Source organism: Rissa tridactyla, chromosome 1 (assembly GCF_028500815.1).
Source record: "Rissa tridactyla isolate bRisTri1 chromosome 1, bRisTri1.patW.cur.20221130, whole genome shotgun sequence".
Lineage (NCBI taxonomy): Eukaryota > Metazoa > Chordata > Aves > Charadriiformes > Laridae > Rissa > Rissa tridactyla.
This window is the reverse complement of record NC_071466.1, coordinates 85649167-85672812: the sequence shown is the minus strand read 5'-3', so window position 1 is coordinate 85672812 and position 23646 is coordinate 85649167. Positions and strand designations below refer to the sequence as shown.

At 41.9% G+C, this 23646-nt stretch overlaps 1 protein-coding gene across 1 annotated transcript in view; it reads left to right on the top strand.

Annotated features, from left to right (window-relative positions):
- The window catches only part of VEGFD (vascular endothelial growth factor D), a 32320-nt gene extending 13885 nt beyond the window's left edge, over positions 1–18435 (top strand). The window contains exons 2-7 of the mRNA XM_054188382.1: positions 4792–5002; positions 8954–9144; positions 11458–11606; positions 12896–12993; positions 15392–15587; positions 17695–18435. Of these exons, the coding sequence (XP_054044357.1) occupies positions 4792–5002; positions 8954–9144; positions 11458–11606; positions 12896–12993; positions 15392–15587; positions 17695–17821 (972 nt within the window). The 3' untranslated portion in view covers positions 17822–18435. The remainder of the gene's footprint in view (positions 1–4791; positions 5003–8953; positions 9145–11457; positions 11607–12895; positions 12994–15391; positions 15588–17694) is intronic.
- The last annotated feature ends 5211 nt before the right edge of the window (positions 18436–23646 follow it).

The window sequence follows — 23646 nt, the reverse complement described above, 5'->3', positions numbered from 1 at the left end:
AGAAAAATGACAATAAGAGCAGAAGTAAGCTGAAGAGATAATGAGCTACTTAAACCTACTACTTTGATATTTGTTATTGATGAGTTCTATGCAAAAACTTCTCGTAGGCAATAGCAATATGTATTAAGTTGACTACAGGGTATACATTTACGGGTACTGAAAGTTTAGGACATTTGGAGCTTTCCAGTGATAGGGCTCCACAGGTAATTTGTTCATTTTGGGTGTGTGTAAAGGCCATTTCCTTGGCCCTTTGCCAATAGCTCCTTCTATACTTTCTTTCTCTCTCAAGCCTTAATGCACATTTTAAGCCATGAATCATAATTTTGCTGCCTCTGTGAACCACAGCAAGTGCAGTGAAGTCCTGCTCCACATAGGTTTCAGCCTTTACAACCAACAACTACCACAGTGGTGATGGTTCAACCCAGCTGACTACTAAAATCTGGGTCAACGTAAGGGAAGTGGAGTGAGGGCATGGAAGGGAGAAAAATGGATGTTACTCTGCACCAGGAGGCTGAACAGCTCAGCCTGAGGTAGGTCTCATTAGAATCCCACCTGGCAGAATATGGGGAAAGGAGTAAAAATAAACATAAAAGCACAGTGGGATCCAAGCAGTACAAGTTGATGAGAGGAGAGTTGAGAATGTAAGCGGAACCTGGAAGGAATTATCAGAGATTATTAATTATCAGAGAAAGCCTAAAAAAGGGAGGAAGGGGTATCTGACGTGGGAAATAGCATGTGAAGATGATTACAGTCAGGATAAACAAACAGATGGCAGCTTTGTTCCTCTTCCTTTTTGTGAGGAGCTGGTTCTCCCAAAAATGTCAGTGGAGGTTTGACCTCTCTGCATGCTTCCCCCTGCTTTGTGGCTGAGTGTGGAGCTCCCCTCCTGATCAAATGCTGATTTTAACCACTGTCCACTTGATATTACTGTAAGAGGGGATAAAGTCCTTGATCACCACATGAGTGGTAGGTTTGGGATGCTGTTGAATCTAACACCTTCTTCCAATTTCACATTTTGAAACATTTATTCACCTTTCTGGGCAAAGCTGCACCCTTCTAAACGGGGCTTTCAAGTCAGGCAGAGTACATTTGTCTACATCTAAACAGGGCTTGAATTTAAACTGCAGTATATGAAAGAAGTCTCCACATCGATGCCATGCTAGCAGCCCTATGGCATTTCACCTATGGTATTGTCTGAGACCATAAGAGGTTCTGTGTTTTCATTTGATGCTGTCCTTTTCAAAAAAGGAGGAGCAGAAATGAATGCTTTGGAAGGATTTCATGACAACACGCTATTCGGTGCTGCTGTGCCATAGCAAGAGGGTGCCTGACGGAAGCAGTTCAGTCTGCGGTGTCTGAGGCCGTAGGGCTGTGCCCTGCTCGTGGGGCTGATGCACCTTCCACACTCTTTTTGCTTTTTAGGCTTCTAGGCTTGAATGCTTTTAAGTTGTGGATAGCTGCCTCTAAGGTCAAAGTGTATAAGGATGAGGGATGTCCTTCTTGATGCTGAACAGTCTGTCTGTGCTCTAGCAAGTGTTTAGAAGAACATTTTAGGTCAGCGTATCGTAACAGTCTCAAAGGAGTCAAACCCAACCCATAATGTGGTATTCACTGTTCCTGTTTTGGCACTTTTAGGTAGATTGGAACAAAATGAGGTGCTTCTCTTCAGAAGTTTTATATCCCAGATGGCTGCGGTGAGATTTGTTTGACCAAAGATCCACCGCGCTGATACCTCTTGTGATCTGGTGAGCCTGGCCTTGCTGGGCAGCCAGCAGAAAGATTTTCAATATGATTTCAAATGAATCATGCTCTAAAAGTGTCTATATTTCTCTGTCTTGGCTATAGAGGGAGCTGAGAGTGACTAGCTCACAGGCAAAACAGATATCCACACTGTAAAAAACGACAACTATTTGGGATTCATCCCTCCCTTAAGAGCTGGCAGTGCCATCGGCCCACCATCTTGCCTAGTGTCAGCAGTGCTCATAGGGAGAGACTGTAATTTATCTCAGTGCTGCTGTTGTTACGGGACAGGGCATCAGGAAATTCTGTATTGGATAGGGATTCCCATGAAGAGTTATAAAGTCAGCTGTAAAATCTGTTCCCTCCAGGAAGGAGTCAAGCATAAGAAGAAGGAAGACAATTATTCTGGCATTGCGATGGTAGGCAACTGGCAACCCCCTCAAACTGCAGAGCTTGGATAGGTGTTAGGAAACATGAAGAGAGTAGAGGCAACAGATTTACTTCAGGGCTGAATAGCCCAGGCAATGCTGAGCAGGGCTGCTTCTCCAATTTCCAATATATGAAAACCAGTGAGAGAAGGAACAACCGGCACACATAGGCGGTCTTTGTCAATAACACTATGATGCATCAATATCAGATGTACATATTTTTAATTACCAGAATTCAAATCCTATTGGACATGTATTTTTTGGTATAAAAATGACTTCTACCAATATAACTTATCTCTCTTTCTATACAATAGTACATGTGAAAGCATAAAGGTAGTTAATTTCAGTGTATTCAGTCCACATTAAGGAACTTGTATAGCTTTAAAAATACAAAAATACTTAAAACAATACAAAAATCCTTAAAACAGTACAAATTCTTGCTTTAGATAAACCCAGAGGTCTTTGCTTAGCATGAGGAGGCATGTATACTTTTTTTGTACTCTTTCATCTTAGGTTTAAACCTTATTTTGCTCATATAATAATAATTAGTAAAAATTCTTGATATTTCAGTAAAAGAAATGGAAAATCTAGTCCCAAAGTACTCTTTGGGACTCTTACAAGCAGTGCAGTCTTCTAATTTACAGAATACCATCCTCTCATTTTACAGGTTCTCTGTAAATTCAGTCTAGTTTAGAAATCTTGTATGTTGATTCAGCCAGAACATCCTTTTACTGCAAAGAGGAAAGAAAATATTATTAATGGTTAATACAATTCAGTTTTAATCTTTGGTCTCGTTACTATGCCAGCACTGGTCCCATACTTGCATGTTTTTGCAAGGTCAAGGAGACAGTTTGTGAATGGGAGTGAATATAAGCTGCAGTTCTTAGAACAAACAAGTCTTGACGCACTGACCTCAAGCTGAATTTCAGCTTTCCTACATCAGCAAAAGTCTGGGTAGCTTGTTTGTGAAACTGTCCTGAAATTCAGTTACTAGCGCTAAATATTCACATTCCTTCTGAGCTCTCTGTCCATAAGTATTGAGATGGGCTTTCCAGTTTTCACCACACACATACGAAATGTATGAGAAATCATTCACTGATGAAAAACAGCCATCTCTATAATGAAACATGGCAGCTTGCTAGAGCACAATATAATGTTCTGTATGGGCATAAAAGAAGAGCAAATAACTTCTTCTGAGTTAACTACGTAGGGAATTTTAGCTCAGTGGAAGGTAATTACCCAAAAACGAACTTGGCCTGCACGTACAGGCTAACATCTGTATTGTTGCAAAATAAATGCCACAGATGTTTTAATAACAAATAACAGATGCACTCAGTGCTTGGGTTTCAGATCTCATCTAAAAATGTTCTTCTTATAGGTGACCCTTCCCCCCCTCCACTTCCCCAGTCCTATACAGAGGACTGGCTTGCTACCGGTTCAGACTTCAGGCTACTGCACACCTCGTATCGCCAGCTTCCTATGCTTCAGCTTGGCTTTTAAGAACTGGTGTTTTATTTATGAGAGCTGGCACTGCAGCCCGTTATTTGCAAGTCAAAAAGTACAGTCAACTGCATGACCAGAGAGCACAGCTGAGAGCACCAGCCCAGCGCAACACAGCCATTTACAAAGATAACCTTTCACTCGGGTTGGAGGCAATAGTTTTCAGCAGATCTGGTGAGTCAGTGGAAATAAATACTCAATGCCTTGATAAAGGCACAAACACAGATGTCGGAAAGCAGCAGCCAAGGAAACCAGTATTGTTATGGGGTGCTGTGCAATATTAAGTTTCTGTTGAACAGGTATTTTTTAAGTGAATAACACCTTTAAACTGATGGGGTAGGTCTTTCTAGGGAGCATTCTCCCGTGGAAGTGCAGAATGGTCTCGTACATCACGCAGGTGGAAAATGCAATGACTGCACTGACGTGGCTGTGCAGCCACAGCACTGAGGCTGGATGGAGGCCCCTTTGGCTGACTTGAGCAGGACCCAAAAGGTAGCCAGGATGGGAAATGGAGGATGGATCCTGCACTTTGCAGCACGTTGAACGTTGTGTTTGCCCACCATGTGGATAGGCCCTTGTACTTAGGGCAGCTTCCAGCTGTATCACCTGCCTATGCAGTGATGTCTCATGGCTGGCACCAGAGTTTAGGCACTAGAGGTGGCTTGCCTTGGCAGCAAGCCACCACTTGAACTCACTCAAGATTGTCAAGGGGGGTGACCTGGGATTCACGCTGGCACAACTGGCCAGCTCAGGCACAGCAACAATGTGATGTGAACGATGTGAAACAGTGATGTCAACCTTGCGTCTGCCAGGTTCCCTGGGGAGCTGGGATAGCTGGGATAACAGGGAATACAGCCTGCATTTGTCAAGCAGCTGTAGTGCTGTGATGGTAAGGGTGAGGAAGTGGGCATCTCCCCTTCCCGAATTATATGGGCACAAATCCTGCAGATCTGTCTGGTACCGGGCACTGTCAAAGCCCGCGACATCTCTGTGTGCTCCTGTTTTCCCAGGTATTCTTGGCTGTCCTCAGTAACGTGCTGCCGTTTTGTACAAGTGCTCCATGTGCTGCACTGGGGACAGGCTGCAAAGGTACTGGCTTTCTGACTTCCCCCTTCTCTTCCAGAGGACGTCTCTGTCAGCATTGGAGCGGTCAGAACAGCAGATCAGGAGAGCATCCAGCCTGGAAGAGCTGCTTCGCATCACTCACTCTGAGGACTGGAAGCTGTGGAAATGCAGGCTAAAACTCAAAAGTCTGGCCAATTTAGACTCCCGCTCTGCATCACATCGCTCCACCAGATTTGCTGCTGCTTTCTATGATATCGATACACTGAAAGGTAGGTGCAGGTTGGCAGCTGAATGACCTCAGCTTCAGGGCCACAGATTGTTAAGCAGTGAAGGGTTAAGTACCAGGGGTTTCCTAGAATACACCCATACTAGAAACAACAGGGCATTCATGGAAAATTACTTTGTATGAAAAAATGTCAGGCAACAGCCCCAGTACGCCTCCCTGTTTTGTTGCCAAATCAGGCTTATTGTTCTCTGTATACTCTCCAAAGGGAAGATGTATTATGCATGGATTTGTCAGTCCAGAGAAAGGAGCGGAAGTCAACGTGCAAAGAACAGGTTGGAATGACTGGCCGAGGGGCTGGCAAGCAGCATTGTGCTAATTCTCAGAATTTGCTTGCAGGCAGAAACGAATGAGATTTCCTGCAGGCATGGAAATCCCTGTTTTTATTAGGTGTGCTCTGATATAAGGCACTGCATCAGCAGCAGTGTCTGGGTGGGATTTCTACAGGAAGGAGATATTGCCCTAATTTCAATCGATTGGAGGAAGTCTCTCTGGAGAGAAGTAGATCTTGAAAAGACCAACCAACACTTGAATGCGGGGAATCACCATCTATTCCCTCACCTGGAGCAAAAATGAATATTGTTCCCTGTAGGTGAGAGACTTGAGAGGCATTATGTGTTTACTGATGTAAAATAAAGCATCAGTTACCATACTTTGGCCGAGGAAATGTATATCCTACGGCAAAGCTACACTGTAGCCTAATGAAGGACAGACTGAGCTATTCTTTTTTTGTTCAGTCTTTACCCTGAAGTGATATGATCACATCACTTTCCTTTTGGGAAATCAGATATTGCTGACCCTGTTCCAGTACCACTTTTACAACAGCCACAGCCACTTCTCACACCATTACTCAGCTAAATTATGGCTGAGCAAAGGCCTAAATTTGCATCTCTGAGCTACAGCACAGAAGTGCAGACACGAATGCTAGTCTGAAAAGGGTTTTCATACAACAGGCATGGTTTTAAGCTTCTCATAGAAATTTTGTACAGAAAAAAAGTTAAATCCAATACACACTGGAAGAACAATTAAGAGGGCTTCAATGAATGATAAACATTTTGTTTACACACCTTTACAAGTCTACACAGCAACATCAACAATCCACAGAGCTGTTATTAGAAGTCACACCCAGTGTCAAATGCTGTAACTCTCTACTCACTACTGCTCATTCAGTGACCACCAGCATTTCTGACAAATTAAAATATTCCTTTTGTCAAAACAGCAAGACAACAGAGGATGTTCTCAAGTGTTACTGAGGCAGTGCATAATGTAACTGTTTGGGTAATGAAGTCTGATAACTATAGTCATATAGGTGTAATTTTTCTTCTCAGAACAGCTGTTAGGTCGCTTTAACTATAGTCATATAGGTGTAATTTTTCTTCTCAGAACAGCTGTTAGGTCGCTTCCTACTTTCCCTTTAAAAGTCTAATTCTAGACACGAGATGTCAGCTTTCTCATTCAAAGTAAGCCACTGAAATTTAAGTTAAAAAGAACCTATTGGGTCATCTTCTCCATTCTTCCATCCAAAGTAGAATTACCCCAGGACAGAAACTACTTCTGTTCTAATATCTTAATATGTTCAAGGTACTAAAGGTCCTTTTAAAAAACCGAGCCTATAAACATGGATTTCTTTCCCACACCCTTTCCAGTCATTAAGCGTTGACCTTTTTGCCAAGGGCATCTGTTTTCTTTTAGTAAACTGTTTTGACGAGAAGCCTGGGTCAAGGCTCCTCGTTGTTTCACTGCTAGACCATCTTCCACAGCACCCCAAACTCCAGTAGGTCCAATTCAGGACTTTGTTCCTCCTCTCTAGAGCTTTAATGATGAATTCACTGAAAGCTCGTGTCGCCCTGTCTAACCACAGCCTCCCCTGAGCAGCTCAGCTCACCTAGGACTGCAGCGCTTTCAAACTTGAGTCTGTATCGGAGCCAAATTTCTCAGCAGATGCCCTGTGCCTGCTGATGGAAGAGATCAGGGTGACCATGGTGCTTCTGAGCAAAATGTGACACCTACTGCTTTGACAGAAAAGAAGGCTCCAAGGAGACCTTATAGTGGCCTACCAGTATCTTCAGGGGGCCTACAAGAAAGATGGTGAGGGACTTTTTAGGATGTCAGGTAATGGTAGGACTAGAGGGAATGGATTAAAACTAGAGATGGGACGATTCAGACTGGATGTTAGGAAGAAGTTCTTCACCATGAGGGTGGTGAGACACTGGAACACGTTGCCCAGAGAGGTGGTGGAAGCCCCATCCCTGGAAGTCTTTAAGGCCAGGCTGGATGGGGCTCTGGGCAACCTGAACTAGAGGGAGGTGTCCCTGTCCATGGCAGGGGTGTTGGGACTAGATGATCTTTAATGTCCCTTCCAACCCTAACAATTCTATGATTCTATGACTATCCCTCCTTATAACAACCCTTCTGCTAAAGAAGTGGTTAATGAAGTGAGGAAATGGGCAGTCGAAAAGGTCATCACCGCTAACACTCATTGAAGTGACATCTGAAGTGATTACACGCACATACCTTAATAAGTTTGGCAAACACATTCTTTTCTATTTTAAGGCCGAGGATTGGATTGCTTTTTTGATAGACTAACACTACTCTAGAAAATTCTACTGATTTTAGTGATTCTTTGCTTAATTTATGCTGTAAAATCAGAAACTGGGCCTCAAGCTCTCATTTCTTGTACTTTTTGCGAGACTGGAAAGTGGAGTGAAACAACGCTGGGGAAGGACTTTGCGGGAATAAACAAACTGATTTAAATATACACAGTCAGCTGAACAAAAAGTTATAAATAATAAAAGGAAAGTCAGGAAGGAAAGAAAGAAGTAAATACCTACCCAAATACAAAGTATAGCATTTAGATTAAAAGTCTTCCAGAATTTTTGTATTTTTTTTTCAGAATTTCCCTGTAAATGTGCGCACTGCTTGCACAATAGTAGGGAGGTGGACTACATTGGAAGAGAGAGCAATTTTCTTAATAGTATAGAAGCTGCTTTTGATCTTTCAGAAGCCTGATGGAGGGGGGCAGACAGGAAAAAGGTTTTTCATAATTTTAAGGAGGATGTAATGCATAAGCATTGATGACTCTTGAGTAATTCCATAACTTGAATCAGATAAGTAAAAGCCAAAAAAAGCAAGGCCATCTCTTAACAAGACTTGAGATAATACTATGTAAATGTCACTACTTTCTCCCTCTGGTTCAGTCAGTTAATGCATTATTCCTCCTCACAGTCAGAATTTGACAGATCAGTCTAAAATAAATTACTAGTTGACAACAATTCAGTATTTGAAAGATGTCACAGTGTTTTGAATAGATAAATCATGCTTGAATTCATATTCCTGTTATTCAAACTCGAACCCCTGAGGGTACTGAGGTGTGAGAGTGTTTGTCTTGGATTTCATCAGACATTTTGGAAACGGTGCTCGCTGGCTGACATCCAGTAGGAGTATTAATACCCTCTGACCAGAATCTGTTAATCATTAATGTGCTTTTGCAGTCAGGCCCAGGCTCTGCTGGGTCCGCAGTAGGGTACATGTGAAGAGAGGATAAAATGACAATAAGGAGGTCTACCCTGGAGAAAAGGAGAACAGGGTGGGGGCCAGCTTTGTCAGACAGAGGCCTTGGAGCTGACTCTTGGCTAGGGGAAATCGATGCAGTTCTACTTAACCCACTGTAATTAATGGAGATTTTGGTCATCTGCGTTGAAAACTAAAGGCGAATAAATGCACTGACCTCTCTGCCAGTGCAGCTGGTGTAAGTTACTGGGATAATTTTGCACTCAGGCTCTCTCTGGTCCTTCGATCAATCCAAGTAAGTGCAAATCAGTCCAAGTAAGTGCAAATGGCCTGCCAGCACTTCATTTTTATGTATATAATGCTTCTGCCTCACGAATCAGAGGTTTAACTTTGCCATGATTGCTCATAAAAATGGTGTTTTCTCCAGTCATAGATGAGGAATGGCAAAAGACTCAATGTGTGCCAAGGGAAACCTGTGTGGAAGTGGCCAAGGAGCTGGGTACAACAACCAACAAATTCTTCAAGCCTCCCTGCGTGAACGTGTTCAGATGCGGAGGCTGCTGCAACGAGGAGAGTCTGAGCTGCATGAATACAAGTACAACTTATGTGTCGAAAACGGTAAATGAGGCTATTCATCTGCTTTCTTTTTACCCTGGCTCTCCAAGAAGGGAGGGGAAAGAGGATGTTTGGTTTCTTAGATCCTGTTATGAGAGATCTGTCTCCACTATCATAACAAACAGCAGAATTAATTTTTTATCCATGTGGAGTGAATGCAGGCACGTGCAACAGCATTCTACATTCATGTTTCATTATTAAAAATGGATATACATGTGTAAAGACAGAAAATCAGGCCCTGAGAAAGTGACTGCAGGCTCACATGATCTTAAGGAGTTTTATCCTTCTTTAACGTATTGTTACTTGGACCTAGGACCTCTTGAGAGTATTGGCTCATGGGAAACCTCTGCACCAAAGGATTAAGAGAGACTCCGGGAAATTTTGGTGTGTGAGGCCAGGAGTCTGAAAGCTGCATTTCCAAAACTGCCACCAGTGCCTTTTTGGCTGGCTAATAATTTTGGATGTGCAGTTTTGCAAGCCTAAAATAGGGACATTTTCAGCATGAGAGGACAGATGCTCTCAATTTGAATGCCTCAGGGCCTGAATGTTCCAAATCACAAGTCACTTTGGAAAAGAAAGGCTTAAGCCAATAGTAAATTACTGCTTAGGTGCAACAGGCAGCAAATACCTGAGTTTTAATGACCAATTCCAAAAGGTGAGCATAGAGCAGCCAAAGAGCTTCTTTCTGTAGACTCCCTCTAGTGTCTATGTACAGAGATATGTTTCTCCAGTCGGTGACTGAGCAGATCTCCAAATTTAGTACTTTAAATCAGTTCTACATATGAAACCATTTGTGTTAATACCTACAGAAGGAGCACAGGAGGCTGGTCCTCCTAGATTAACCTTCACCCTCTGCTTCCCTACTAAAAAGATAAAACCTTTTGACCTAGAATAATGTATTAAATTCAGTTATTAAAAAGACTTTTCTTTAAATCAGAGCAAAGATTGAGGGCAGTTGTTTTAAAAAGAAAATTGAATCCTCCTGGGGAGCAGGTCCAATTCACTTCTGTGTTTGTTTCAGGTTTGTTGGAATGTAATTCCACTGTGTCTGGTTGTACCGGAATACAGTTGGAGTAAAATAAATCAGGGCCTGTCCTTCTTGCGTCAATGTTCATTAATTGCTTTCATTCCCCACCAGAAGGAGAAAGCTGTTATGAGCTGTTGGCCCCACACAAAAGACATCTGATCAGCTCAGGGAGCTAGGTCAGGCTAAAAAGTATTTATTTATTTATGTGTTTTTGGAGCAACATTTCATAAGTTTGTTGAAAAACTGCTGTTCTGCAAACTGTAACATTCCTTCAGCGTCCTTCAAAATAACCATTCCCTCAAAAGCCCCCAACTAAGTTCCACTCCTGGATACAGCACTGTCATCCAGATTTACTCTTCTAAAATGAACGGAATTACTCCCATATTAGTGACAACCTTTTTTTCCCCCTGGTATAAAATATCCACTGAAGGATATTCACGCCACCTAAAGTTAAATGCTGCAACACCTAAATTTAAATGTTTAAACAGTCAATTTTAGGGATATTTCTCAGCCCCTGAATGTGGATGAGCACTAAGCCAAGACATGCTGGCATGAGAAGGTGTGACCCTATGCTTGGCTTCCATGGGAAGGAAGCTGGCTTGAGGGGGCGGAGCGGGTGTGGGTCACTTCCACAGCTCTCACACGTAGCTGCCCAAGAAACCAGAGTTTCCCCAAGGCCACCCAGAGATCACCCTAAACAATTTGGATGTGCTGAAGGTAGGCTGCTTGGTTCCTTAGGCTCCTGCTATAATCAAGAGGGACGATTCCAGGATGGTTCCCTGCAGGAACCCAACTAAAGCAGAATGAATTCTCCTCTGTTTACACCTCTTTCTTCCCTCTCGGAGGAGGCTGTGGGGGTTGAAGTTGGCCCCTAAAGATGTATGCTGTGATTATACCCTAGGACAGTTAAATAGCTGTCTTCATAAATGGTTGAGATTCAACAAATGGTATAACTAAGAACAAAGTTCCCAACATCTATATCTTTTCCATTTGGCCCTAGCATCCAGAAGAGGCTTTTCAGTGTGTTTGCAAATAATTTTGAATAATCTTAGGTGTTTAAGAACTGGTAATACAGCACTGGGACCACTGTTTTGGCAAGTTCCTACCTTGGTGGACATTGCTTATTTTTTTCTTCAAAACTCTAAGTGCTCACCTGCTTATTTATACCTATGGTAACTACCTCTTGAAAAGAGCATGGGTGGGGCAAATGGTGGGAGGTTTTGGTTTAAAACTCCAAATATTAACTGTGTAATGGAAACTGAATAATAAATGTAATTTCACCCACCTAGCTCTTTGAGATCTCGGTTCCCTTGACAAGTGTTCCTGAGCCCGTGCCAATCAAAATTGCCAATCACACAGGCTGTAAGTGTCTATCGAATACGCAGCGCCACCAGTACACCATCATACGAAGATCTGTCCAGTATCCGGAAGAGGATGGGTAAGTTCCCTCTTTTACAAACTGATACACACGTTGCACAGTCCAAAGTAGGAAAATTATTTTGTTCTGATTTGGTCCTTACAGTGGTCCCTTCACTTTCTGTTATCCTAACAGTTTTTCCAAATATCTTGATTATCACTCAGAGTTAGAAAGCTTCAACTAAACCTGGTGAATTATAAGTGAAAGGACACCATAATGCAACAAACAGTAGGCTCGTTCAGCAGGATCTGGAGTCATTAAGACACTTAGGTACCTGAGAGTGGACTCGAAGTGCACGTATTAGCACTACGCTCCACTGGAGCTATTTGGGTAGGTGTGCATAGACTTATTCAACCTGACACGGGCAACTCTGCTCGCACAGGGCACACAGAATGCTGTGGTCAAGCTAAAGCCCTCTGCCATACTTCACAGCACGTTGGGTCACAATCAGTGTGAACCATGGCTTTGCGCTTTCTGGTCCAGTCCTGGTTTGCATCTGTCAGGCTGGTTGGCTGGAAAAGGTAATCTCATATCTGACTTCGAAAGACAGTATAAAATACCTGTAGTCCTAGTAAGAACAGGCTACATTAATTTAACGAGGAGTCTAGAAACACAGATCGCTTGAGTGACTCATTGGAAGTGAGCTCAGATGTCTCTGTGTAGCCCTGCACGTAGGCTTGCCCTTGTAACAGCCCTTCAGTTAGACATCTGGGCTGGGGGCGAGGTGGCAATTCAGCAACGCCCCTCCAGCCCTCGCTCAGCCTGCTGGCCACTCTGAACCCTCCTCCTGCACAAATACAGAAGAACCTCAGCCTTCTTCCAGTTTGTGAGCTCCCCTCCCAGAGCCAAGTGCCTAAAAGTCAAACCGGCCCCTCTGACCCTGAAAACAGTCCACAGTACATCCTTAAGAACAGGCAAATTTAAACTGGAGCTGCACTTTCTGGCAGTATGGAAAAATCTAATACAGTTACGTGGCATGAAAACTGTAAGTCTAAGAATACCCTGGGAGGGGTAGAGCCAGGTTTATGGAAAAGTGGAGTTGCGAAAATGTAGCTGTTTCCTAGGGATGTAATCTGAAATGCGTGCTGTGCCTGCTCCATCTAGTTGCTGGGAGCCAGACAGCTCAGCCCTATCAGCAAAACCATCCAGCCCCAAGGTCTTCTGCTTGCAGCAGTAATGCACACAGGTGCCGTACCTTCATATAGTAAAAGTGGCAGACCCAGCATACTAGCAGGCTCATTTTGCCAAATGGCTACACTGATGTGCCTTTTCTTTTTTAATTCCAACCTTTTTTTTTTTTTTTATTCTAGATGCCCCTTTACCAACAAACTTTGCCATAATGGATGGATCTGGGATAGTGACAAATGTGAATGTGTTGTAGACGTACAGCACCCCAACAGACGAGAAGGTAAAGATGAAATTGCAAATGGACACTTTCGCTTGCCATCTCCAGGGTGCTTGTGTTTCATTTTGGTTTTGTCCCATTTTTTCATTGAGAAAGTTATAGTTTTGATTCCACATCCCTAGACAGACTTGGCTTATGATGCAGAAATTCACCTGAAAATAAACACTCTTATCCCCACTTCATGATTTTTTTTTTTTGCTTGGACATTTTACGCCCTCTATATTGGCAAACTGAAAAGGAAAAAGTAAAGTATTAAAAAGAGTTAGTGAAGTAGACACTCCGGATGAATTTTTATTTTACATGCGCCTTAAAATGTATGATGGGCATTAGGGAAAACTTTTTAACTGCAGAAAAAAATATGCCCTGGAATATCTTGCTTGGGGAAGGTGCTGTATCTTCATTGTGGGAAATTCTTAAGAACAGACATATCAGGAATAAGATTATTAGCTGTAGTCAGTGCAAAAGATTATACAACCTTTCAAAATATTTTACTATTTTTTTATGATAATACTGAGGTATTTAGAGAGCTTTCAAACTGATATGCCCTACATACTCAGGAGTATACAAGTATATCCTTTCAGGTCTGTGGAAGGAAACGGAAGAGGGTAAAATTAGTATAAGTTTACACTTCTTCCCTTCTCCTTCTGTTTTTCCCGGAAAACTTTAATCCATCAAAGAAATTTGCAGGAAATATTCTGGGGGGGGAACTGTGTAAGTCTAAAGATACCAGCAGTAAACATTTAAGGAAGTTAAAATTTCTCCAAGCCCTGTATAAGATTTTTTTTTAAATTATTTTTTGCAGGAAATTGTCCTGGTCAAAATAAATTTATCATAGCAGTAGAGCAGACAGACACAGAAGGAAGCCCTGCCTTTGTGGTTTAGCCTACATGCAGCAAGCAAAAGAATAAAACATCCAAGGCAACAATAAAAGCAAGCTGGCAAGCAATTCCTAGACTAGCAAGCTAAAATAAAACTAAATAACCTAATCAACTGGTCTGTTGATTACAATCTCCTAATTTTAATAAGCAAGAGATAAGTTGTGTAGAGGCTTCTGTAGGATCTGTTCTCATTCCAGATCAGATTATTTGACCATCAGGTTAGGTAGTTAAGCTCAAATTAGACTTTTCACTCAAGAAAGGATTAGTACTCTATATTTCAGAGTATGTCCCAAGGACTGTGAATAGCCAGAGTCCTCCTAACTCTTAGCCTTTCGTAAGGTCAGCTTGGAGCACTAAAAACTGTGGCTTGTTGAATTATAGCTTTTATTGATACAGACTCAATACTTCCTCAGATTAAATATCATTCTCTGAAGTACATTGTGTTTGGCAGTGGCTGGGGCAAAATAACTTAAAATCTGTCTTTGAGGTTGAAACAAAGTGAGACGAAAACGTTCTGCACTACTTTACACACGCCAGGCTTTATCACCCCAAGGAAGCAGTTTGTCTTCCAAGAATTTGGGGCAGATTCCTTCCTTCCTTCCAAAAGGACTTGGGTTTTATTCTGTCTGGATATTGGTTTTCCAGCATTAAGTAAATAATAATGAAGGTTTCTTTCAAGTAATATGCAAGCCTTTTCTGGCCACTGAGATCAGAGCTGAGGTTGCAGAGGTCATGGATGCAGGTTACATTCCACATTCCGTAGGTTAAATCCAAGAGCTAATTGTAAAACTACAGGAAATTACCTTCCCAATGACAAATTATATGCTGTGACCTTTAACCGGGGATGTGCTGCTAGCATTTCAATAAAGCTTTCCCAAAATGTGTTCCCTTTTTGCTAGGATTAGCCTCATATTGTACTCCAGATGTGTATTTTGAGGGAAGATAGATGAGGTATTAGACAGTGCATTCACTTGGCTGGGGTTTTGTTTCTGAAGCAAAGTATTTCCTTTCTTTAACCGACAAGTGTGCATATGCGCCTTATCAAAGTGCTAGACCAGCTTGCACCCTAATGCACTTAGTATTACCTTTGCAAAAATTTCCAAAGTATATGGATAATGAAGTACATTGAGTGGTGAGTGTGACAGTTTGCATGAACATGCATTTTTGTCATGGGTATAGACTAAATCCTTTTTGAGATTTTGATTTCAAAACCTGCTGTCCAGTAAAGATTTGTGCATTCCAAAACCTAACACTAGGCTCTTTTAATACACAGCCCCCAAATAAAGTATTCTGATGCAGGGTTCAACCCACAAGAAATAGCAGTATTAGAGTAAGTGAAATAATCAGCCCAATCCTCTCAACTCCTTTTCTGCACTGTAAGTTACAACAGAAATTCTGAAGACTAGAATCGATGGGAGAGAACACGCGTAAGCCCTAGTGACTGCAAAGAAAGACTTGGTCTCTTCAAAAGCAGGATTCAGCTATGTAAAGCTTACCGCTAAAAGATGTATGTGCTATTGCAGGGCTCCCTCCTCTTGCTGAGCTGGCTATGTGTGGACAGCATATGGAATTTGATGAAGAAAATTGTGAATGCATCTGTAGACAGAAGTGTCCCACAGATTTCTTTCAAAGTAAAGAGAACTGCAGCTGCTATTTGTGTAGGGAGAGCCAGGAGAGCTGTGCTCTAAAACACAAGATATTTCATGCTGAAACCTGCAGGTAAGTGTTCCCTGTCGTTCAGCGTCCACGCTGCAAGATCTGAATTAGCTTGAGTAAATGCTGGAGGTGCAAGTGTTGAATTAGCTAGGAGGTCCACCCAGGATTCAATACCTTGCTGCACCTAGGGAGATAATCATAACAGAGATGATAGTCACAATACTTACTTCATAGCAGGAGCCTAAGGTTTATTTAATTAACATGTTTTAAAGAAATCTGGACATAGATGCTATTAAACTACCAATATTTATTATTTTTTCCCCCCCTAATCTTAAGGGAATGATGGGTAAAACCGTGCTACAACTGAAATTACTGTGTGACAGAGGGGATTTACAGTGAGATACCGAGTCTTGCATTTGTCGGTATGTAGAACCCATCCTGTGTTCTCTGTCACAGCTGAATGCAGACTCACAGATGTCTAGGGACAAAAGCTCCCTAAGTCGGCACCCACACCACACAGCTCACTCCTTATTCAGTTTGTCCTCAGAACAAGTAATTTTCTAGAGTTAATGCAATTTTTACACATACAAAGCCACTCAGTCAGCTCTGATTCCACTGAGAAGCTGGAAATTGTTCTGGGGCTGCTCCATGCATTTCCCTAATCCTTTTGCGTAACTAGTTTTAAGGTTTCTCTGGCAAAACTTTAATAGAAAACACCCTTTTAAAATAGTCCTTTTTCATGCGTTAGTTTATTTTCAAAATTTCCTTCTCAGAAAGCCTTGGCTACATTTAGAGACCCAAGAGCATGCAGGAGCTCTGTCTGAAAGCTTATGTAAGGACAGTCAGCATCCAGTTTCCCTGGGCACCTTAGCAGAGCTGCAGTTCACCGAACGGTCAGCCACAGGGGCCATTCTCAAGGACTTCATAGGTTCATTCATGGACAAGAAGCTGTGTAAGAATCACAGAACCACAGAATGGTAGGTGTTGGAAGGGACCTTTGGAGATCATCCAGTCCAACCCCCCTGCCAGAGCAGGTTCACCTAAAGGAGGCTGGACAGAAATGCATCCAGGTGGGTTTTGAAGATCTTCAGAGAAAGAGACTCCACCACCTCTCTGGGCAGCCTGTTCCAGTGCTCTGTCACTCTCAAAGTAAAAAAGTTTTTCCTCATGTTGAGATGGAATTTCCTGTGTTCCAGTTTGTGCCCATTGTCCCTTGTCCTGTCGCCGGGCACCACTGGAAAGAGTCTGGCCCCATCCTCTTGATGCCCACCCTTTAGATATTTATAAGCATTGATGAGATCCCGTCTCAGTCTTCCCTTCTCCAGGCTAAACAGACCCAGGTCTCTCAGCCTTTCCTCATAAGAGAGGTGCTCCAGTCCTTTGATCATCTCTGTAGCCGTCCGCTGGACTCTCTCCAGTAGTCTTGGACTGGGGGGCCCAGAACTGGACAGAGTCCTCCAGATGTGGCCTCACCAGGGCAGAGTAGAGGGGGAGGATGACCTGCCTCAACCTGCTGGCTATGCTCTTTTAATGCACCCCTGGGGACCATTGGCCTTCTTGGCCACAAGGGCACATTGCTCACGAAGAAATTACCTTTGCATCTTCAGCTTTGTTAATATGGACAAGATTAAATAGTTGACAACAAGCTTAAAAATAGCTAAAAGAATCAACAGAGCTGGAAGTGAGCATGAGAGACTTGGTCATTTACATGTTTCAGACATGTGGGAGGGGATCAATGCAATTATTTGTTTATGAGTTGGTTTTATAGAAATTTCTATAATTTGGACACTGGATTTTTATGCCAGAATTTTATGCCCGGTATTCTTGAAGGACCAAAACTGAAGTGTCAGGTGAGCTAAGGTACTTCGCAGAATCTGAGAGCAGCACCATCCAATGCTGACACTCTGGACTTCACTGCTCACAAGAAATGAAAGCATTACTTAGGTCATGACTGTGGACAAATGGACAACAGCAAGACATGTTGTTGTAGACAAGAATTGTCAGGCAGCAAAGTCTTATCTCCCTGTGTTGTAGGGTGTTGACACTTTCCAAGTCATTGTCTAGAGAGCATTGCAGTGTTTGGTGATGAAAAAGTTGAGGACTGCAACAGTAAGGAACTGCCGTGTTACAATGCTTCTCTCTTTTTGCTTTTTTCTCCTTTATCAAACAGCTGTGAGGACAAATGTCCATCCCAACCCAGAACATGCCCGACTGCAAAACCAATGTGTTCCAGGCATTGTCGTTGTCCGAAGGAGAAGAGAGGTTCCCATGGGTCCCAAAGCAGAGAAACTCCTTGACTGAGCTTCCCCTATTCACCGAAAACCCACTGCTTTGCAAAGTAGCTGTCACTGACTTTCAAACAATAGTAAACGTGAACATCTTCCACATTAATAGCAGAAGAATGAATCCAGTCTGCATTTATTTATCAGAGTAATCACTAGCTGCAGGTGAATCCTCTGGGACATTGGTAATTGTTCTCCAAGAGGTAACAATAACCGATGAATTGCTGGCTGCGTGGAAGAAAGAGGGGAAAGCGCCAGTTCAATGTTACATTACGGAAGATGAAGCTGGTATATTGGTAATAGAGTCACTGTCACCAGCCAGTCTTTCAGAAATTGAGACTAGATAATCTTAGCCTCTGAATCCTTAGCTAATGCAGCTCCTGGGTGAAACTTTCTTCAGAAATTCAGTGTACAGGATTTGGCTTCTAATAGGTTCAGCACTGAGTTATTTGATCTACTGTCCAGCTTTGATTATCATTTTGAGTTTATTGTACAACTACTGTCAGATGTGCCATATTTAAGTGTATATAAGAAAATAAATACATCAGTTATTCAAGTGGTTTTGATTTTTCTCTGTTATTGTAAAACTCTGCCCAACAAAAAGAAAATAAGCAAAAACCCAAAGCAATCTCAAGTACAGTCCCCTTATGTTTGTCTCACTGGAACTGGCTTCTTGCCCAAAAGCAGGTCGAAACAAGGTCACTTGATCCAATAGTTTCAGTAAAGAAGAATCATTTTTTCCCACGTCTCTGTGATTTATTTATTTTTTCCTAGTGTAGTGTGTTAATCTCAGTAAAGGGATAACAGTCACACTAGCACTTACTCTTCAGTGATTTTGGGAAAGGCACGGTTCACTAAAAGAAGGTTTTCCTTTTAGCTTACCATGCGTTGAAAATATCTCCTTTGCACAGAAATTCCTTTCACCAGTGTGAGGCCTGAGTAAAAGTGTTTTAACCAAATCGAGTACAAGGACAGCATTGTTTTCTGAGCCACTGAAGTCTGGATTGAGCCAGTCCAGAGCAAATACTGTGAGCAATAATCCTGAACTGGAAGTGATAGTCTTGACGACTGAAACATTTTTTTCCCCTTTGCTGAATTCTCCGATTCTATATGAAGGGAATAGAGCAAATGAAACAACTGCTACAGAGGTGGAAAGCTTGACACAACACAGGGAATAGAAAATGGCTTTTTGATGTGCATCTGAGATTTTTTTACATTTATATAGGGGAAAAAATAGATTGTTTTGAAATAAAATTACAGCCAAATCCTGTAAGATTGATTGAATTGTTGGATGAAGGACCAAACAATTTAACGTGTCTTTTGTCTGAGTAAAGCATTTAGAATTCAACCCTGGAGGACTGCTCTGAGTGCTTCCTAAGCCGTCTGTGGTCTAGGTCCGTGCAAACATACCGGCAGGCTGTTCTTGTTATCTGTGCTGGGAACTGGCCTGGGATCCTGTGACCAAGCAACACAATTGGACCTATGAGCGTACTGGGTGGAGCCTCTGCAGCAGGGTTACCTACTGGTCTGCATTGGGCTCCCCTGCTGAGGGTTCTCCTCCAGAGCAAAGGCCAGATGCAACCAACACGCACTCTGCATGGACAAGAAGGGGAACATGACCCCAGTGTGAAACCAGGTAAACCAGCTTGGCAACAGAAGCACACCCTTACCTTTCCCTCGCTTCTCCAAGAGGCTCTAAATTCTGACACATGTACATGGTGGGTGAAATCCCTGAGCTCTATAAGGGTCCATAAAAGGAATGATGTGCCCCACCATTTCTCGCCTAGCTCAGTCTGGGGCACCCCAACCTCATGGTTGGATCGCTGATAGGCTACGCCATTAGCCTGTTCCTCAGAAAGCCGGGGAACTGCAGAGGCAAACCAGACGCTTAACTGTGGCACCAGAGGCGTATGGAGTGAAAACACACCTTTGTGTGAAACTATACAACAGTATTTGTACAGCTAAATTCTATGGAAAGAGTTTAAGTTTTTGCATTTCCTAGCTTTTCTTAAATTGAAGTTTAGCAACTGGAACCCTGTATTATTTATGCCCGACTCCCGTCAATGATGATCTGTAGAGGCTTCCTCAGATTTCTGTCCTCACCAGTGAATATATTAACTTATTTTTACAAAACAGAATTGCTCCAACCTGAGAGACAAATAAGTCTGCCTCAACTCCAGAAGGGTCTTAGATAAAGCAGCCCCCGAGAGGCTGAAAACCATGTTCAAAAGCTTTTCTCATTGAGGTAGAGAGGGATTTGAACACAAACCACCAAACCCCCAGGAGAGTGCGATAGCCATTAGGATACCCAGGCTAGAAAAGTACCATCGCTGACCACCACTGTGAACCCTGCTCTGAGGTTTTCACACCTTCCTAGACCACTGAAAAACAGACCTGTACCTGGAAGTCTAAGGTACAAAGATACCACACACACGAGGACAGTGCTGCCATTCTGCAGCCTTCCCCTGAAACTCAGTGTGATGGATCCATCCCCCCTCACTTCACCTAAGATGTGACACTGTCCTGGGCACAAAAGGAGAGACACCTAAGAGCTCTGAATTGACCAGATTCACACTTGTTGACACAGGAACATGAAAATATCTTTCCCTATCCATACAATTAATTGAGTATGAGCATTGGCCATCCTTCCCCTGTAGAAGAAAGGCACTTCTACCTTCTGAAGCTTTGACCCACCTGCAGTTTGGGCTGCACTTGTGCACTACTGCGTTTGCAGCACAGGGATCTTACAGCTTCTTTTCTTTACAATAAATTCTCCTCATAGCAGATCATTCTCCTAAGGCCCTGTGTCGTGGTTTAGGCTGGGCTGGCCACTAAATGAATGACAGGACACCCTATGCCAGTTTCCACATTGCAGGGTGCTGCTCTTTTCCACCCCGCTCTCCTGTATGATTAGAAAATCCAAAGCTAGAGCACGTACTGCATATTTGTAACATTCACTAAAATACTATGTGGAAAAGCTCAAGAGTTTAAGCAGAACACTGTAAATGCCAGTGCTGCGTGACAGTCTTCATTGCCACAGCCCCAAGAAGATCCAGATGTCACTAATGCCGTGACACAGCCATAAATCCTTTACGTGGAAAACCATGACTAAAAGGAGGCTCTGGGTGGAGATGGAAACACAAGCAGATAATCAGAATCTGATGAAGATTTATAAAGCCTCATAATGTTATTTTATTCGAGAAATTCTGGATTTTTCAATCCAGTAAAAAATATTCAACAAACTTTAAAATAGAAATGCTTTGTGTTATCTTTCATATCTATACATCAGAATTTAATAACAGAGATTTAATATAACAATTCAGAAGACTTAACTGAGGTATGTAAAATTCATAGCAGATCTGTTTTTTGACTGATGACATTAGCTCTTAACCTATGACTAAATGACCTTCTCAGAGCGAAGGTTATTGAGCAGAGGAACATTGTCTTTGAAGTTTGAAATGCCTTTTATTACTGTGTTCAGCGTGACTTGCTTTTTAAGCATATGGACATGATTTACAGATTTCATAGCCAGAATAATAATGCTAAAACTTCCTGTTACGGTGTGTCAATTTTTATATAGTGAGAGGGGTCTTTAATGTGATACTTGGATTACTATCTCTACATATTCATGTGTATAATAGGAATAAGAATACTTAAATAATAATTGCCAATTCTAAATAAACACACATGAAGTTTCCAAAAATACCCATTTTTATGAGTAGCTAGCTTTCACTTCCATGTGCTTTTTGCAGGGAGGGGGCAGGGGGAAAGACTGAATAATAGCAAAATATGCACACCGCATTTGAAAGAGTCAGGAAATCTTTATCTACTTGCAAAAAATCATCTTACAAAATGCCGGTAACAATGAAGAAATTCAAGCAAATCTTGAAAGTACTGTTGTTTACTTTGAAAGCCATCCTATGTCATGTACTGTTTCATTGCTTATAGCAAGCATTATTCATAGGAAGGTTGACAGACCATATATAAATCCTGTCATACTCATATACATTGCAAATATATAAACCTATATGTATCTTTTGGGCATCAACTCCAGCTTACTCTTAAGGTCCTTTCCTGTTTTCCAGCCAAAAAAAAGAAGTGAACCTGCTTGGGTTTTTCTTTTTGTTTTGTTTTCTTGTACCACTGTAAGCCAGGATTTATGCTATTTAAATCAAGAGTTATTTTGCTTTCAGCAGTGTAAAAAAAGGAGAGGGAAACATTGAAAACCCAAACCAAAGTTTGTGAAAGCTCCTTCAGCTGCCAGTTTCCTTTGTGTTTTCTAAATAACTGATAAATGCGTTTCAACTTTAAAATATCAAAGAACGTTCCACCTTCTAATTTTGGACTCAGGGAGTGAATTAGTCTCTCTGGAACTACAAGGTGGTTACTAGGACAAATGAATCTATGTTCTCATTTATTACAGTCTACATTAAAAACCAAACAAGTCAGGGGTTGCAAATGATGTACTGCTGTTTGTTTTATTTCTGTCAGACTCCTATATCAGCAGTTATCCAAAAACTTCAATAAAAATTTTTCACTCGGGGGGAGAAGGTCTGTTTTAAATTAAGTTAAAAGGAAACTGTTCCTTTAGCCAATAAAGCAAAAAGAGTACATAAAATGATGCTGTCAGGGCTCGGTCTCTATTTTGACTTCTATGCCATTAACACCCTTCCTTGTTTCCACTTTTATCACACTTTACAATACTACTCAATGTGAAAGGTCCTCCCAGGTCGAGAGCATTGGGGATCCATTACTTAGCATGAATTGCTTCATTTCTTAGAAATCAAAAGCTACCTTTAAAATGTTTATGGTTGAATAATCAACGATTTGATTCTACTCTGCATTAGTATATACCACGTATTTAAAAATATAACAGTGATTATATAAAAAAAACCAGTTATTGAGCGCGATTACAAATTAACCATCAAGAAAAGAAGGTAAAAAAATAGGAAGCATTCCACGTGATCTTCTGCCCCACTTATTTTGCTAAGTGGTATTTTTAATTGGTGAAGACTGTATCTCTATTGTGTGGCTTAGTATCCCAGGTCCAGCCGAAATGGTGATGCAAGATACCCAGACTAACCCATCAGTTTCTGCTAGGTGACTCATTGGTGTGAGTGAACGAAGTGCGAAACCTTCCCTTGACCCTGGATCCCTCTGTCTAAGCACACTCATGTGCTTCCTTTGCTCCTCTTTCTTTCTTGGGAAAGCATTTCTTGCTCCCTATGATGGGCTAACTGCTCAAGACTATGTTTGAACACTCGAATACGGTTGCATAGTGGTTATTCAGCTTCACTCATCAGAATAAAATAACCAATACAAGTGATGAAACACAAGGAAATGCTGAACATATTCACAAGAACTATGCAACACCTCTTATCAATATTGTCTCCATAATGAACTGCAATATTTTCCTATAGCTCAGTTACAAAGGCATATAATGAAAATCCCCTTAAAGTCATCCGGTCTTTCTCTGATCCACCATTTCCCTGTGCATCTCCTTTTAAAACCACCCACAGCTCACTCCTAAAGTTTTCATAGCTAGTAATACCTATGCCTCTCTACTTGTCCCCTGAGGTCTTATCACTCTGCTCCACATTAATTAAATTAAACTCAGAGCACTCGTTTCCAACCTGCACAAAGCTTGAAATCCGCAGCTTCCGTTTCAAACCTCAGGAAGGGTTTGTGTGCCTGGAAGCCTCTCTTGAGTCTTGCCAATTCTAACAGTCAAATAAAAACTATTGTTTCCTCCACGGACGTTACCTTGTTTTTATCTTTAGGTATTCAAGGCTACAATAACACTATCAACTTAAAGAAACCCTTGTTTCATTTCCTGGATT